The sequence below is a fragment of the Suncus etruscus genome, chromosome 9 (assembly GCF_024139225.1).
Source record: "Suncus etruscus isolate mSunEtr1 chromosome 9, mSunEtr1.pri.cur, whole genome shotgun sequence".
NCBI classification, from domain to species: Eukaryota; Metazoa; Chordata; class Mammalia; order Eulipotyphla; family Soricidae; genus Suncus; species Suncus etruscus.
In genome coordinates this window covers 56,167,804-56,185,562 of record NC_064856.1, presented here as the reverse complement: position 1 = coordinate 56,185,562, position 17,759 = coordinate 56,167,804, and the positions used below count along the sequence as shown (strand labels likewise).

At 34.4% G+C, this 17,759-nt stretch overlaps 1 protein-coding gene and 2 non-coding genes across 3 annotated transcripts; 2 read left to right on the top strand and 1 right to left on the bottom strand.

Moving 5' to 3' along the window:
- The first annotated feature begins 2,138 nt into the window (after nucleotides 1–2,138).
- Nucleotides 2,139–2,245, top strand: LOC126019691 (U6 spliceosomal RNA). The gene has a single exon (XR_007499320.1). It is a non-coding gene; the product is annotated as a U6 spliceosomal RNA (small nuclear RNA).
- A 6,676-nt stretch (nucleotides 2,246–8,921) lies between these two features.
- Nucleotides 8,922–9,051, bottom strand: LOC126019451 (small nucleolar RNA SNORA51). Its single transcript, XR_007499150.1, has one exon. It is a non-coding gene; the product is annotated as a small nucleolar RNA SNORA51 (small nucleolar RNA).
- Nucleotides 9,052–11,752: 2,701 nt separating this feature from the next.
- Nucleotides 11,753–12,709, top strand: LOC126018202 (olfactory receptor 6). Its single transcript, XM_049780348.1, has one exon. The coding sequence runs from the start codon at nucleotides 11,753–11,755 to the stop codon at nucleotides 12,707–12,709; it is 957 nt and encodes a 318-aa protein (XP_049636305.1).
- Nucleotides 12,710–17,759: the final 5,050 nt, after the last annotated feature.

The following is a 17,759-nucleotide window of genomic DNA, read 5'->3' as shown; positions in this document are numbered from 1 at the left end:
ACCAGTCGGATTGAACCGTGGTCTATCCTAGGTTAGAGCATGCAAGGCAAAAACACTATCGCTTGCGCGGGTCCCCAGATGCATTTCTCTCTCTCTCTCTCTCTCATCTCTCTCTCTCTCTCTCATCTCTCTCTCTCTCTCTCTCTCTCTCTCTCTCCTTCTCTCTCCTCTCTCTCTCTCTCTCTCCACCTTCCTCTCTCTCTCTCTCTCTCTCTCTCTCTCTCTCTCTCTCTCTCTCTCTCCCTCTCCCTCTCCCTCCCCCTCTCCCTCTCCCTCCCTCCCTCTCCCTCTCTCCCCCTCTCCCTCTCTCCCCCTCTCCCTCTCTCCCCCTCTCCCTCTCCCTCCCTCCCTCCCTCTCCCTCTCTCTCCCTCCCTCTCCCTCTCCCCCTCTCCCTCTCCCTCCCTCCCTCTCCCCCTCTCCCTCTTCCCCTCCCTCTCTCTCTCCCTCTCTCTTTTTACCAAAACTTGACAAGCCAGTTAATCCTTAATGAACACCACGCTAGCTGACCTTTACCTGGATATCCTACCCAGTTAATCTTGGCTTAACACCCTGTTAACCAACTGAGTTTTGATAAGTCTATCCTTATACTTTCCTCTCTTTGTCTGCTTTTCAGCTGAAGACTCATCACCTAACAATGGGAACCTAAAGTGATGGTACTGCTGGTCAGATGCTTTATTTACAAAGGGCCCATATTGGTTCAATCTTTGGTATCCCATATGGTCTCCGGAGCCCAACAGGAATGATTCCTGAGTTTAGATCCCCGAGTCAGCCTTTCCACTGATAGAAGTTGCCCAAAAACAAACAAAAAATAATAAAAACTGAAGAATTTAAGAGAGTGAGGCCTTCAAGGGAACTTGTTAACAAGCCAGATGGGGACTGGGGATAGTAATTAGCTATAAGGAAATAAATTTAAGAAGCCTTTAAGTATGAGGAATGCAAATTCTGAGTTCTTTGCTTATATAGAATAAAAATATTGATTAGTAATGATGCTCAAACTCAGAGCTAAGAATGTAGAAAAGTTTATTGGAAAGTAAAGGAGAAAGAAAAGGAACTCCCCAATGAGGAGGAACTTAGTTTAGGACTAAATTAATATGACTTTTTTTTGGTGGGGGGAGTTGGTTATTTAAAAAAAAAAGTCTTTAAAAGACCTACATTCCTTTACAAATGATGCAAGGATCCTACAGAGTAGTCTGTCTGATTTGAGTTTTTTGGGTTTGGCCATTCGCCTTAGGCAAGTCCATTATTTACCCACCTTGACTGGGCAGAATTCTATGGTCCTGATAGAAAGTTTAAAGTATCATCTAGGTCCTTAGGGAAGAGGTGAGTGTTAGGTGAATGGAGACAGATGTTATTGCCTGCAAGGGGGAAATGAGGCTTCCTCTTTCAATGTAATAAAACCAAAAGAGGAGGTTCACTTCAGCATTTTTAAGAGTCTCATCTGGAGTCACTGCTAGTCCAGAGAAGACTGAAACCCCTAGCAGGGAAGCACAAACTGAAACAAGGCTTGCAAAGGCAGGAAAGTAATATCAAAGAAGACATTCAACTACCCACTGGCAAAAACCATAGTAATAGTACTCTTATGTAGGTAGAAAGCCCCAGTTGAGTAAGGTTAGAAAAACCCTATAAAAGTCAGCTTGGAACTAAGAAGGGAGGACATGTGTTGTCTGAGCACATCTCCGCATTTTCCATCTTAATTTGTGAAATATCATGCATTCACTCTGGGTCCTGTACCTGGACTCTGTCTTTAGAAAAACCTGAACTCTCTTAAGCACATTACTCTCTTTCTTATTTTTATCTTCTTCCTTCTCTTCCTCAGTAGCTCTGAATAAAATTTATTTTAACTTCACTCTACATTTCCTCCTAAAAGTATTTTCTGTAAGAAAAGGAGATGAACCCCAAAAGACCTTTATTCATGAAGGATGATGTGGGTCTCTGTATCATCTATGATTCCCAGGTTATTCAATATTTCAAGAGTTAAAATATTGAGTATTACTGATGTTCAGAGTTAGAATGTAGAAAAGCTTATTGGAAAATAAAGAAGAAGAGGAAGAAACTCTGCGTGTGAGGAGAAACTCAATATAGGACTAAGTTAAAGTTTAAAGGGGCTTTGTGTGGACCCCTTTAAAAGTCCTTTGTAGTGCTCGCTTCGGCAGCACATATACTAAAATTGGAACGATACAGAGAAGATTAGCATGGCCCCTGCTCAAGGATGACACGCAAATTCTTGAAGCGTTCCATATTTAAAAAAAAAAAGTCCTTTGTAAAATGTCACAGAGAATTAAAGATTATAGAGTGATCTTGGCTGGTTTGAGCCATGTTTGGTCATGTTCTTTAGGTATTGTCCATTGTCTTACCCTCCTTGATTGGGCAGAATTCCATGGTCCACTTAGTAATGTTTAAATGCCAGGCCCTTTGGATTGAGATGTGTATTAGGACAATCGAGACAGTTGGGACTGCTGGCAAGGAGAGTTGGGGCTTTTGCTCTCTTTGATGGCATCAAACAGAATAAAGAAAAGTGGTTAAGATTTACAGTCACAAAAATATGAAAACAAGATAAGGGAGACTTACCATATTTGGGATGTGCAAGGGCATAAGGACATATAAAGACAAAAGGCATAAGGACATAGGGCATGAGGGCACTGGAATCATCAGAGTATAGGAACTCTAGAAAGACAGATAGGTAGATAAACACTTTGTTTCTTCAAAGCCATATCAGCCTTAGCAGCAATTTACCTATGTTAGAATGTTTGCTTGAAATTTATAAAAATGGTATGGAGCTTATTTGGGGGATGCAATAATTCCATGGCTATGTGGACTCTAGGACCTCCCCAGTAAACTTCTCATAATGTCTATTCTTTGACTATTCCTGAACAAAACCAAACACTGTAATTTAAGGTTAAGTCAAGAGATGCCAACAACTGTTTTTGTCACTTGTTCTTTGCCTGTTTCCTTCTCTTTTTTATACGGGCTTCTAGTTTAATTTTTTGTCCAGCTTCCAAGGATGGATATCCTCCTCCAAAACCTTTTCCTCTTGCTGTTCTCAATAATTAGTCATAGATGTAAGAAAGATAATAAACAGTATAAAACATTAAAAACTAAGAACTAAGGTAATTTTCTTTAAAAAATCTATATTATATGCTTCTAAATTTTCTATCCTCATCAAAGTATAAATTTCTTTTCTTGTATGCAGCTGTGATTCGTTTGAATTTTAGGAGTGCTCTGATCTTAAAGGAAGTAGAAAGACAATTGTTTTTCTCTTTAGAGTTTAGTATATAGTACTAAATCAACTTTTGTGTATTTTCCCAATGTACTCCTTTTCAGTAATTTTTCGGTAATTTTTGATGGTATATAGGCATCAAACCATGGGTTTAATACATTAAAATGAGCACTGTAAGACTGGGCCATATCACTAATTCCCCATGGATAGTTTTAAAGTATTAAAATAGCCATGGATAATAATTGCTTCCTAGTATAGAGAAAGAAAAATTAAAGTTTCAGACTCAAATTAGTTTTTTTAAGATTGATTTGCAATAAACTTTTTATTTTTATTTTTCTTCTTGAAACTGCAGAGATGACTGGGGGGCAGGGAGGAGGGAGAGGAGGAGGGAGGAGGAGAAGAGGAGGAAGAGGAAGAAGAAAAAAGGAAGATGAGGAAGAGGGGGAGGAGGGGGAGGAGGAAGATGGTGAGAAGAAGAAAAAGAAGAAAGAGGAGGAGGAGGAAGAAGATGAAGAAGAGGAGGAGGAGGGAATGGAGGAGAAAAAGGAGGAAGAGCAGAGGAGGGGAGGAGAAGAGGAGGATGAAGAGAAGGGGGAGGAGAAGATGAAGAAAAGGAGATAAGAAAGAAGAGGAGGGGGAGGAGAAGAAGATGATCTGATTTGCAATAAACTTTCAAACTTTCTTTTTGTTTCTCCATCAGCTAATCATATTGTCTGTTGACCTTTGGAGATCACCAGGGAAAATCTCTAACACGTTGTCATTCTTGCTCTTAAAAATTCTATAGCATTGGTGAACCTGATCCCCAAAGGATGCTTCTTTTAAAGAATAATTATCTGTACTCATGTATCCTGGCCCTGTGCAGCTCTCTGTTCTGTCTGCATGAGGTCTGTGAAGGAGGTAATAACTAAAGCTAGCAAAGAAACAGGGAAAATCAGAGTAAAAGAGAGAGAGAGGAGTAAAAGAAACAAATAGTCAATAAATGATTAAAAAGGCTATTTAAAAAGAAAAAGATAGAGAAAACCTCTCTTATATTGAGCATTTACTAATTATTAGAGATATCCAACAGATCCATAAATAACTTTTGAAATTTTGTCTGTAGTGTGTTACCACACAAATATGAATTAATTTGATGATATTTTTTCTCTGTAGTAGAATCATTTTAAAATTTATATGGACCTTAAAGTTTTTCTTAGGAGGCAAGAATTATAGGAATCTTGTGTTTAATGTAGAAGTGGTTTTCTAGAATGTAAATCAGATAAATCTAAGTCTTCTCCTTTATTTATTCTTCTTCTTTCTTTTTCATCTGTAACATAGCTGCAACTTCTCTCAGATGGAGAGGTAAAGACTCACAGGGATGCCATAAATAAACCATATTCTCCAGAACACCTCTACATAGATCAAAGAACTGTGCTACTGCAACACGATCTCCAAGCCAGACTCAACAAAGATGACCTACTTCACAAAAATTCCTGAACAGAAGTAAACAAAATATACTAGGGTAAGCAAACTGGTCTTATAAAATATTATAAATAATTGGGGGGTAGAATACATACACCAGGTATGGTGCTTGCCTTGCATTCAGCCAAGCTATGGAAGATCCCTGGCATTCCATATGGTCCCTGAGCCTGCCAGAAGTGATCTCTGAGTATAGAGCCAGGAATAAACCCTGACTACAGCTAAGTATGGTTAAATAAAAAAATTAAAATTTTAAAACAACACTTTTTTATTGAGCACCAACAACATTAGAAACTACTACAAAATAGAGATAAAAAAACAGGCTTAAATTAAATGAAATATTTTAAATTAAGGAGTTATAGATCTAGTATGGTGACAGGTAAGTAATATTCATGTTAAAACTATACAATTAGTTAAAATCCAAAATTTTACACAATCAGATTATTGGGGATGGACAAGAAATAAATAATAGTAGAAATTGGTTAGGGATAAAGACACAGCTGCAGTTTTTTCTGTGTGATTTGAGCTTGATTTGAACATCTGACAAAAAGAATAATTGAATATGAGTAGTGTTGGAGTCAGATGCTGAAGAACTCTCTATGCAAAGTAAGGGTATATATATGTATATATACATATATATAAATAGTCACTAAAAAATTTAACAAGAAAAGTCAAATGATCATTTTCTGTTTCTGCAAGGGACAAAGTATCTTAGTTTGAAAACAGGAATATTATCTAATATATAAATAACACTTTAAATGAAAAAATGAATTGTTTTCCTGCTTCTAACTAGGTTCCTTGTAATACCTGCCCTTATCTTTGTTGAGACTTGAACTTTCAAACTTTCTTTCCATCATTTTTCAAATTTTAAGTATATAGCCTTTCCCTCTTTCTTGAACTATCTTGTCCTACTCTTTTAACTTTTTTCTTGTTCCTTCTAGAGAAACGCCCTTTTCTTGCTTCTAGTATCTTCTAAGGAATTCATATTAATTTTATTCTTTTGACTCAACAGCTGAACCAACAACTTATAACCAACATTCTACAGAAAACTTCCAAAGTTAGGAAGTGCACAGAGACTAAATACCAGGTCAGTGGCTGAATGGAAGCTCAATATATCATGTAAAGTGAAGATAGATTCAGAATTAAAACACACATGGGAATCACACTGGGGTAGAATAAAAATATCACATATATTCAGATGACTTGAATGTTAGATAGACTTGACAAAAAAGATTGTTCATAGTAAAAATAAGTCAGATTTTAAAACTTTTAACTGATTATAAAAGTTTGCATATAGGAGTTAGAACATGAAAGACTAGCACAAAGGAAATAAATTTTAGTATTTTGACACACCAGGGCATACCAAAAATCCAAAAGAGAGTAAGATGGTAAAGATGTAAATAAACAGCATACTATGAATACACTATTTGAAGTATAAATTAGTTTTATGGCAGTTAACATAGAAAGAGGCAGAAAGCAGTATTTTAAAAAGGATCTTTTTTTGTATAGTATTTAGACTTTGGAGACTAAGTACATAATCCTTTGTCTGCTACCTTTTATTTTGTGAATATTTCCAAAACAATGACTATATTGTCTGCAATATAGAAGAGAATATCAGGGATTAGACTTTGAGAATTTAGCAAGGTAGAATATGGAAAGGGTAGGTCAGAAAGACATTAGAGAGGTTCAGGAGTTGGTCTTGTATGTGACCAAATTCAATTCTATCTCCAACACCACATGGTTCCCTGATCCCTGCCTAAAGTTAGTCTTGATCATAGAACCAGAAGAAACACCAGAAAAACATAAGATGTGAACCCCAAACCACCTCCACACTATTTTTAATGAATTAGTACAAACTCTGACATGATAGATATTTGTATATGTAACTATACACACATGATATATGTTGTAAATTATGAATTCCTTTATTATTTGATGGCTTATATAAAAACATAAATAAGGAGTAGCTGTGGTAAGAACTAAGTGTGCATTTGTCTAGCAGGGAGGACACCACATGGTGCTCTCACTTATATACCCTGAATGGTGCATATTATCAGAAATGTATTCAAACTGAGACAATTAATATAGTACTATCATCTTACCGAGTTTCAAAAAACAATATGAATCTTATATGAGAGAGTTCAAGCAAGTATTTAAATAGAATACACATTGTTTCCCACATGCAGTCAGGACAGTATATTGTTGAGCAGTGTGTTGGAAATGAGGAAACAGTAAACAGTTACAAAAAATATTCAGAAGACTAATTGTATAATTATTATAAATATATCTAACCTTTTGTCAAGACTTCTCTTACTTAGACTATTTAATGTCTTTAAGCCACCAATTATTTTTAATCAAAATGTAACTAATTTCTCTTTGTTTTTTTTTTTCTTTTTTGGACCATACCTGGTAGTACTCAGGGGTTACTCTAGGCTCCAAACTCAGACATTACTGCTGGGAGTTTATGGGCGACCATCGGTTATACTGAGGATCTAATGCTGGCTGACCTCTGGCAAGGCAAATAATGTCCTTCCTGTACTATCATTCAGGCTTTCGTTTACTTTTATCTTTAATTTGTATATTTTGGGTTTATTTTTTCTGTTTTATGTTTCTTCTCATCCAAAAATCCTCAATGTTTAATTTCAATTCAGTGGCACCTCTCTGGTGAAGACTTTCTGGGAGTTTCTGACAGATACAATTATATTCTGCCAACTTGGCTTCCTAGTAATCAGCATTCTATATTGTGTTTATTCAGAGATCCTAATAGACTTTTATTCTCAATTTATTTTTCTAATTCCTTTCTTATATAGTCCTATTCTCTATCTAGCTTGGTGTTTTCAGTGCCTGAAAGTACCTATCTCGTGGTAGAACTTAAGGTATAGCAGTTAAGGAAAAGAGGGGGAAAAATAAATCTAAAATTTTACATAAGAGACTATATGTGATTTAACATGGGAACAACCTAGATATTACCAGAGAGTTAATTGTAGCAATAGAAATTAAGTTAGAGGTAGCAGTCGAAAGTAAGCCATCAGTAATAAGAAAAGAGAGACCCATTGATTCATCTTATTTTGAGCAGAAACAAAAATATGAACAATACTGATTTTTTGTAAGAAGATAATGAATAAATATATTTAAAAGTGTAAGAAATAATTAGATAAAAAAGAATCTTTCTGAAGAGTTCTTACTATGTCAATAAGACCAGGATAGTCAACTGTTCAAAGACCTTCCAGTGTAGCCCCAGGCCTCTTGGAATAAAAGTGAACTTGAGTACAATTGATTTCAAAGATTGTGTAGATAAAAATCACAATCACCTTTACATTCCCTTACTTCTCTGACTTTATTTCTACCTTCCACTTTTTCTGCTTCCACTATTTAGTATTGCTGATTTTTAAAGTCACTGAATTACTTTTGCATACTCGTTACCCGAAATTCTCTTCCACCAGATAGTGAGATGACTAATATCTTCACTTTTAGAGCTCTGCTCAGTGCTACTCATTGCAGCAGTCCTATTTAAAACTGAGCTTACCTCAAACTTTTAGTTTTTCTTACCTGGTTATTTTCTCCATAAAACTGAACAAGTGCTAAAGACATATCTTTATTTTATTTATTTAAAGACTTGTAAAAGAATATATATTCTACTGAAAGAATATAATTTAAAGTTAAATTACATCTTTAATTTAGGGCTTTTCATTGGTTTTGTTTGTCTTATTTGTTTAGCTATTTCAAGCATCTATAATTGAATAAATTACCTACTAGGCATTGAATAAATATCTGCAAAGCAAATGACTTTTTCTTAGCAATGCTTTGGAACTACTCCTGATGATAATCAGAGAAATATGTAGTTCTGGGGATCAAATCCAGATTCTTGTATGCAAAGTATACACTGCAAATCTTTGAGATATCTCTTCTACCTCAAAAAGGAATGAATTAGCATAAAAATAGAAAACATCTGATTGATAGTTTCTGGAGAAAAAATTATAGAAAATATGGAGAAATCAATTTTTGATAAGAATGGAATGAAGAGACATCTGAAATTTAGTATATACATCTGATCATTATATTTGTCATTGAAAATTAGGTGAAATTACCTGCAGAGTTGGGGAAGAGTAGTGTTGAATGGAGACTAGTCAAAAGAATATTTGGAAAAGCCCAGCTTGTTTAACCTAACAGTTCAGAATGGTCAAACATTGTTAATGACCAGTTGAATTCCATGACTATAGTTTTTGGTGGCATTATCTTCTTTTTTTTTTTGGTCCCCCAATTCACAATACAGACAAGGCAAAGGGCGTGGTTGAGGTGTATATGAGGTGCATTTACTGTACCTCCTCTTTCTATACAGTCAGTGTAAAGAACACAGCATTATCTTCTTTTTGATCTTTTTTTTCAGCAAGATGGAGATGCCTGTGTACAGATAAGGCAAGAGTCACTTTTCTGTCTTTGAAAGTCAACTTGAAGGCATTTTTAGTACCTTCCTTAAATATGATGTTTGACCACATGACTTTCTGTAACACAGTGTACTATAATGCCTTGTTTACTTGTTTTAACTCAATCAGGACCATGGATGGTAAAACATGCCTTTAAAAACATTTATGCTTGCAACATACAGTAAAGCTACCCTTTAAGAATTATTTGTAAGCTTTTTTCTTTTAATTTTTTTATTTTGAATTATGAGAACAAAGATGCAAAGAAAGAGGACAAGGTAAAGTTACAGTGGAAGGACAATCACCCATAACATAATTCTCAGAAGAAGTCCCCTTGCTGATATCTTAACTTTGAACTTTCAGCCAAAGAACATTAAGATAGACAAAATAGAATCCATGTACAATTACTTTGTCCCTCAAGTCCCCAGATTGTAACACATTATAATATTTCTTAACAGCACACAAGGCAATCTAAAGCCATAAAACTTATGTAACTCCTTAAACATTAGAGGCATAGTATTTTTTACATTTCCCTGTACATGCATATTAGCTTATCTCTTGAGTAATAATTTACTCCCTGAGAATGCTGTTAAAATTAATTAAATGATCATACTTCATAGTGGAGAAAAATTATTTTGAGGTTCATTTCATTATGATTTTTTAAACAAATAAATCACTATATTGGAAACTAGGTTTTAGATTATAAAGTATATGTAAATCAGAAATATTTGATAAATATCTAGGAAATTCTGTTTATCTTTCTTTCCTAGTTCCTGAATTTTATCATTCTTTTTATTGATTATTTTTCTAACCTTGTAATGTTTATTTATATTTTTAATTTTATTTATAATACCAACAAATCATCTCAATTTTTTTCTATTCCAACTAGAGGAGAAGAGACTAAAATTTTCATTTTCTCTTTAGTTTATGTGCAGTGAAAGTTTAGGACACTTTTGAGATATTCAAGCTTCTGACTCCCAATTCCATGGCAGTTCCTTGAATGTACCTTGTCCTCAAGAGTATTTATAAACATACTCATAAAATATTCAAAATATATTCATAAAAATAAGGAGTTTCATTTAAAAAGGTAAAAAAAATTAGTACAGCTGGTAAGGTGCTTGCCTTGCATAAGGGCAACATTGGCTCAATCCATACCATCCAAATCATCCCCTGAGCATCTGTAGGAGTGATTCCTAAGTGTAGAGTCAGGAGTAACTCTTGGCCATCATTTGATAGTGTAACCTCAAAACAAAAAAAAAGGAGTTTGAGTCTGATTGCAATATTTGGATTGCAATATAAAAACTCTGAAAAAGTATCATAATAGATATGTAAAATATATTATAATATTATATATTAATATTTATTATATAATATATTCATAATATATGAATCATACAAATAAATATTAAATTAAATCATTAAATTTAATTATTAAATTAAATCTAACTTTAAACCTAAATTTTAAATTTATAAACGAATTAAATAAATTTAATTAAGATAATTAAATTATGTACTTAAAGTATATATGTGGTTGATACATAATTACTATATATGCAAAACTATTAATTTATACAATAGAACTTCTATTTATATATGTAATATTATATAATGTATACTATACCTACAGTTACATACCTACAGAGATGTATAGATTATTAGTTTTATTATAATCCATCTAAAATTTAAGTGTTTATTTTATTTTTATTTTTATTTTTTTGGTTTTAGAGCTACACCCAATAAATCTCAGGGATCACTCCTGGCTATGTGCTCAGAACTCGTCCCTGGCTTGGTCTCATATCCCCAGACCATATGAGACACCTGGGGATCAAACTGCTGTCCGTCCTGGGTCAGCCGCTTGAAAGGCAAATGCCCTACTGCTGCAGCCTCGCACTGGCCAGGTAAAATTTAAGTATTTATTTTAAAAGAAATTACATTTCTTCATTCAGGTGGGGTTTGGGGGTTGTTTGTTTGTTTTTGTTTATTTTTTCTTTCTGTTTTTGGCCCACACCCTGTGACGCTCAGGGTTCACTCCTGGCTATGCACTCAGATATTGTTCTTGGCTTGGGGGGACCATATGGGATGCCTGAGATCAAACCAGGTCCATGCTGGGTCAGCTGCGTACAAGGCAAATGCCCTACCCCTTCGCCATCTCTCCGGCCCTTAATTCAGTTTTTTAAACCACAGTTCTAAAAATAAATAAAAAATTATTGAACACCTTTGCCAAATAGGTTCTTTAAAAGTCTATAACTTAGTTAGGAATAGACTGTAGTAAAGTAGTTGGTAAAATAATATGTATTATTATGTAAATACAAATACATAATACAGTATGTATTTCTAGTAATATCAAAGATTCTTTTGACAAAAATATGAAGACCTGAACTCTAATCCTGAATTTATGATTCAGCTATGATATTCTAAACTTTGTGTTAATGTTGGATTTTGTTTTCAGATTCCTTTTTTATGACTGATTTTCCATTAAAGATCTTGTAGCCTATCAACTGTGACTCTCAAATTATAACCTAGAAACAAATTCTAATACAAGAATTAAGTTTAATGACAAAATATCTATATCCTGAGGGCCCTTTGTGGCTAATGTGGATGTCTCTCATCACTTTAGTGCTGTTATCATTAAATCCTTTGACCTTTGGTGCCTTAACTATGTGGAAGGAAAATATTACTCGTATTAGTGAATTCATCCTGGTGGGCTTCCCTACTTCTTCTTGGTTGCAGACTTTGCTATTCTTCATATTCCTCATCACTTACCTATTCGTGCTGTTGGAGAATTCAATTATCATCATCACTGTATGGGTTACTGGTTCCCTCCACAAGCCTATGTACTATTTTCTAGGCACCATGTCATTTTTGGAGACCTGTTATATATCCGTAACAGTTCCTAAGATGCTCACTGGATTCCTATTTCATCCCAATATCATTTCCTTCTTGGGATGTATGACTCAGCTTTATTTCTTCATCTCACTTGCCTGTACTGAATGTGTGCTCTTGGCTGCAATGGCTTATGATCGTTACGTGGCCATATGTTGGCCTCTTCGCTATCCAGTGATGATGACCACAGGGTTTTGTGTTCAACTGACCATCAGTTCCTGGGTGAGTGGCTTCACTATCTCCCTGGCAAAGGTTTACTTCATCTCTCAAGTTATTTTCTGTGATAATAATGTCTTGAACCATTTTTTTTGTGATGTATCTCCTATTCTCAAATTAGCCTGCAAAGATTTTTCCAAGGCTGAGTTGGTAGATTTTGTACTAGCCATTGTCATCCTCGTGTTTCCTCTCTCCGCCACTGTCCTTTCTTATGCCTTCATTGTCTCCACCATTTTGCATATCCCCTCAGCTACTGGGCGGCGAAAGGCCTTCTCTACTTGTGCATCTCACCTAACAGTAGTGGTCATCTTCTACACAGCTGTGATCTTTATGTATGTTCGACCTCGGGCCATTGCTTCATTCAATTCCAACAAATTGATCTCTACTATATATGCAGTTTTTACCCCTATGCTCAACCCTATCATCTACTGCCTGAGGAATAAAGAGGCCAAAGATGCCATCAAAAAAACTATGACAAGTGGCCGAGCCCTTTTCTTAAGAGAAACTCCTTACTAAAAATACTCACACATTTATTTGAATCACTTGATTCAACCTCAAAATCATCAAATTTAGTGAAAATTAAAAAGTATAGGTCTACATACAATATAGTAATTTATAAAAAAGTGAAAAATCTTTTTATGTCAGACTTTAAGCCTTGTAAAAGCAATGAGTAAAATATTCAGAATCTTAATAGAAATATAGTAGCCAAAACAAAATAATTTTATTTTTTATGAAGTTAAGAAATAAGCAGACATGATCCAATTAGTTTGAGAGATAGTTTTTAATTTTCCTTTTGTTTTAAATGTCTTTTCTATCTTAGAGTACAAATGTAAAAATTTCTCTAAAAAGTTAGAGGAAGTATTACAATCAATTTCATGCTAATTCAATTTTGCTCTCTAATAGAAACACTTTTAAGAACATGTGGGGCTGGAGCAATGTAATAATGGGCCAGAGTGATAGACAGTGGATTGGCATGCAAACCTATCAGCATGCAGTTAGCCTGGGTTCAATCTCTGTCATTCCATATACTACCCTGAGTCTGCCATGAGTAATTTCTGAGCACAGAGCCAGGAGTAACCACTGAGTGCTGCTGGGTATGACCCAAAATAAAGAAAGAAAGAAAGAAAGAAAGAAATTTAAAAAATCTGAAATAAATAAAAATAAATAACATGTAAAACCTGCTGTGGAAGGAAGGGATAAAATAAATGTTTGTTATTATTCATTATTCTATATTTTAATATATAATTACATGTGAAAATATGCCATAGAACTTTAGTAAAGGGAGAGAACTGAAGTATATCTTTCATATATAAATATAACATATTTATATTGATTTAATTAGATATAGTTTCATATATCATATATAGATATGATATAATTAGATATAGTTTCATGCTTTAGTTCTATGTAATTTTTGCATTTTTGTAAACAATATCTTGACTACTCAATAAAAACCATTGACTACTCACTAAAACCCAGGTAAAGGAAGCATTGACACTGACAAGAGGATACAAAAGTTATTTTGTTTAGATGCCACTTAGTCCAAACGTGTAGGATTCACCCAGTGATTCCCAGGAATTACTCCTGACAATGCTTGGGGGACTAGTGTGCCAGAGATCAAACCCGGGTTGGTGACATGCAAGGCAAATGCTCTACCTGCTATACTAACATTCTGGCCCATTATATCTGCATTTTTCAATTACTTAATTACTTTATATTATAATTTAATTATGTTTATGTAACTTCATAGAATACTGTTTTAATTTGATTTTTATAGATTAAGGGGATTTACAAACTGGAAATTTCTCATGTGTTTAAATTTGTTATACACTCTTGGTCTTCATAGTTTTTAGCACGAACACTATACATATCTCTAAGTATAGGCATTCTTTATGCTTGGAATTTTTTTTGGGGGGGAGTATAAAATAGTATAGGATATTGCCATTATATAGGTATTAAAAATAATATGATACTCTATCTTAAGTTATATAACTAAGTTCTTTTGGAGGGTTTGTATTTTGAGGTGGTCATGAGCTATTCCTAGCTCTGTGCTTAGTGGTATCAAGGATTAGATCACAACTTGATAGAATGCAAGTTACAATCCCTGTACAATCATTGAGTTATGTAATTTATTACCCTAAAGTTAGAATTTTCTAATATTTCCATAAAAAAACACAGAACCACAGAGAAAGCAAAAGGGTAAGGTGCATTACTTGGAAGTAGTCATCCTGAATTCAATCCCCAGCACCACATATTATTTCCCAACCCTTACTAGGGCATTGATCCGTGAGCTGAAAATCAGGAGTAAGCCCTAAAAACTTGGGTGTGGCCTGAAAAGCAAAACAAGCAAAAAAAGACAGAAGTATTATATAGTTTAAACTTCTTTTAAATACTTGTTATTTGAAGTCTCATAAGATATATTTCTTTAAATATGTTCCAATTTGTTAAAGCAGGCTTTCAGTTTTACCAGCTCAACTGTCACCTGTACTTATAACCTGACATCATGTTTCTAGTCTAGATAATCTAATTTATGTTTTATGGATAGCTGCTAGATTATTTGTGAAACAAGTACATTGTGCTCTTATGTGTTTTTACTTTACTTGATAAATTAAATTTATAAGAGGATTATTATTTCTCTAAGAATACTTTTATTTTATTATTGTTTGAGTTTTATATTTATTTGAATTCAATTTTTTACCTTTAAAACTTTCTCTGGGACTGGAGCAGTGGCACAGCGGTGGGGCGTTTGCCTTGCATGTGGCTAACCTAGAAAGGACCATGGTTCGATCCACGGTATCCCATATGGTCCCCTGAACCAGGAGCCATTTCTGAGCGCCTAGCCAGAATTAATCCCTGAGTGTTACCGGTGTGCCCCCCCCAAAAAAACACAAAACAACAACAACAACAAAAAAAATCTGTGACTCTCAGGGGTTACTCCTGAATATGTGCTCAGAAATATCCCCTGGCATGGGGGACCATATAGGATGCCGGGGATTGAATCCCAGTCTGTTCTGGGTCAGCTGTGTGCAAGGCAAATGCCCAACTACTGTGCTATCACTCTGGCCCCGACCTTGAAAACTTTAAAACATACTGAAAAATAAAGAATATGACTTATAAATTTGCCTATAACATATTTTTAAATTAAGAATCAAACTATATATTATACATGCTCATGTTTAAAGTTTATTGCTATTTTACTATATTCAAGTCAAAAATACTGATATTCAAATGGAAAAATAAAATTACTGAAAATAAGTTAAAATATTCACTTCAAGTGGTGGATAAGAAACAGTTTTCCTGGAAATTTATAGGTGAGAAAAAATTAATAGATCAGTAATCAAAACTGGGTACCAGTAAAATTTTCAGATGACTAAATTGGATGATAAATGTTGTCTTCCTTATAGAAAAAATGTCATGGTGTAATAAGTAAGATTAGAATCAGGTAGCTTATGTTAGCTCTATGTAGTACATGAAGCCAGTTAAAGCAATTATGGATGTTCTTAAGGCAAATATGAATTTCATGGAAAAGGCTGTCAACAAAAGCATGCTGGAATTCTGGGGCATGACCGAAAGCTCATACCACATGCAAAATTTTTTCTCTCTCTGGGAAATTTCCATCCTGTATATAAGGTCTCAGAACTGATAGACCAGTTTCTTCCAGAGAAATACCTTCAGAGAAACTAGCTTAGTGTTTAATTGTAAAGCCAGTACCTAAAGTCTAGCTTAGTCAACTTGACACACAAAATTGATCACTGGATGGGCTAGACTGATAGTACAGCAAGTAGGACATTTGCCTTTCATGTAACCAACCTTGGTTGCATCCCTGGCATTTGATATGCTCCCCAAAGCACAAAGAGGAATGATGTCTAGGAATAGAGCCAGGAATGAACCCTGAACACTGCTGGGTGTAACCTCAAAAAAAAAATCCCAGAAAAAAAACAAAAATATCTCCCAAAACAAACAACCCCAACAACCTATTCATGGTAGTCCAACTCTTCTCAACTTGAGCCTCATAATACATATTCTTAATTACATTTAATCTTTAAATAAATACAACAAAAACATTTCCATCTAACAATTTTGTCAACTGAAAACATGATAATCTTTCTCCATAAAATTCAGAGTTCCTGAGTAACAGTAACTCTTTCCATGATATCTTATATCTTAAATATTGTATCTATAAAATTTTTCTTGATACAACTATGTTAAATTGTGTAGAAAAATTAGATAGAAAACAAGATATATAAGTATGTAATAAATAATGAATACTTAATATATCTAAATCAAATATGTGGTTGCATATAAATATATTCTGAATTCTTAAGATAAATGATAATAGCTATTAAATTTTATTTCTACAACTATCATATAGTCTTGTTTTATTTTTATATATTATGTATTTAATATTGAAAAAGCATCAACATACTAGCTATATTGCAGGTCTATAGCATTATATCACTAGCACATTAATTTATATTTGACTTCTTGGAGTGTCACATCCAGTGGTATCAGGGGTGTTCACAACTTACTATTAACATTACACTTATGGAAATTCTTTGGATAGCATTCAGTGCTAGGGTTCAATGTCAGAATTGCCTTGTATAAAGCATAACATAAGTGACCCTCTATGACATTTTGAACTACCTCTAAGCCCTCACTAGCATTTCAAATTTTCCTTCCTCAAAACTACCAAGTTTATGATCTTATTCTCAGCAACCACTGCATTTTGGGGGCCATTAGAAGTTATTCCAGAGGACTGGAATAGTGTAGATAGGAGAAATAGTAGAGATAGTATAGTAGGTAGGTTTCTTTGCAGAAAACCAACCTAGATTTGTTCCCCAATGGCCCCCTGAGTTCCACCAGAAATGATCCCCAAGAGAAAAGGAAGGAGTAAATTCATTCAACATTTGGTTAACTTCGTGGGTGTTTACTATCATAGAGATTTATTCAAATTTCTCTAACACCTGACATGACCATTTTGAAAATAATTCTCTTTCCAAATAATGTCCCCGATCATTTAGCTCAAAGCATTGACAACATTCTACAAATAGATTTAACAAAAGTGAACAATAAAGTGTACTGATTAAGGTTGTGCTCACTGAAATAATTTCCCTTCAATAATTTACCAATGTCATGCCACAGCCTACAAATCTGGGATCCCATACTCCTTAGTTGTACCATTCTCTTTACAACACCTTAGGCAGAAAGTCTTCAATACTGGTGTCTGTCTGCCCTCTGAATCCAAAACTCCATGGACAATAGCACATCTACATGAAGACATGCTAATATATCTGTATATATATATATTATATATACTATTATATATACTATTTCTAGACACTTCTAATTCTTAAAGCATATACATCCTCAAAACACAGTCAACTCAAGAGAGTAACTAGTTGACATACTCTAATAATCCTCCATGGATAGAAAAATACCCTGAGGATCACAGCAAACCACCTTTCAAGCCACTGCTGCCTGAACTCGCAGCTGTAGATTTGGGATCAAACCCTCCCAGAAGTGTCTGCGGAAGCCACGTGATCAGAAGTGAGTGGGCACTGCCCAA

Excerpts from the sequence above, each read along its gene's own strand:
- LOC126018202 (XM_049780348.1), top strand. The coding sequence starts at position 11,753 with ATGTGGAAGGAAAATATTACTCGTATTAGTGAATTCATCCTGGTGGGC.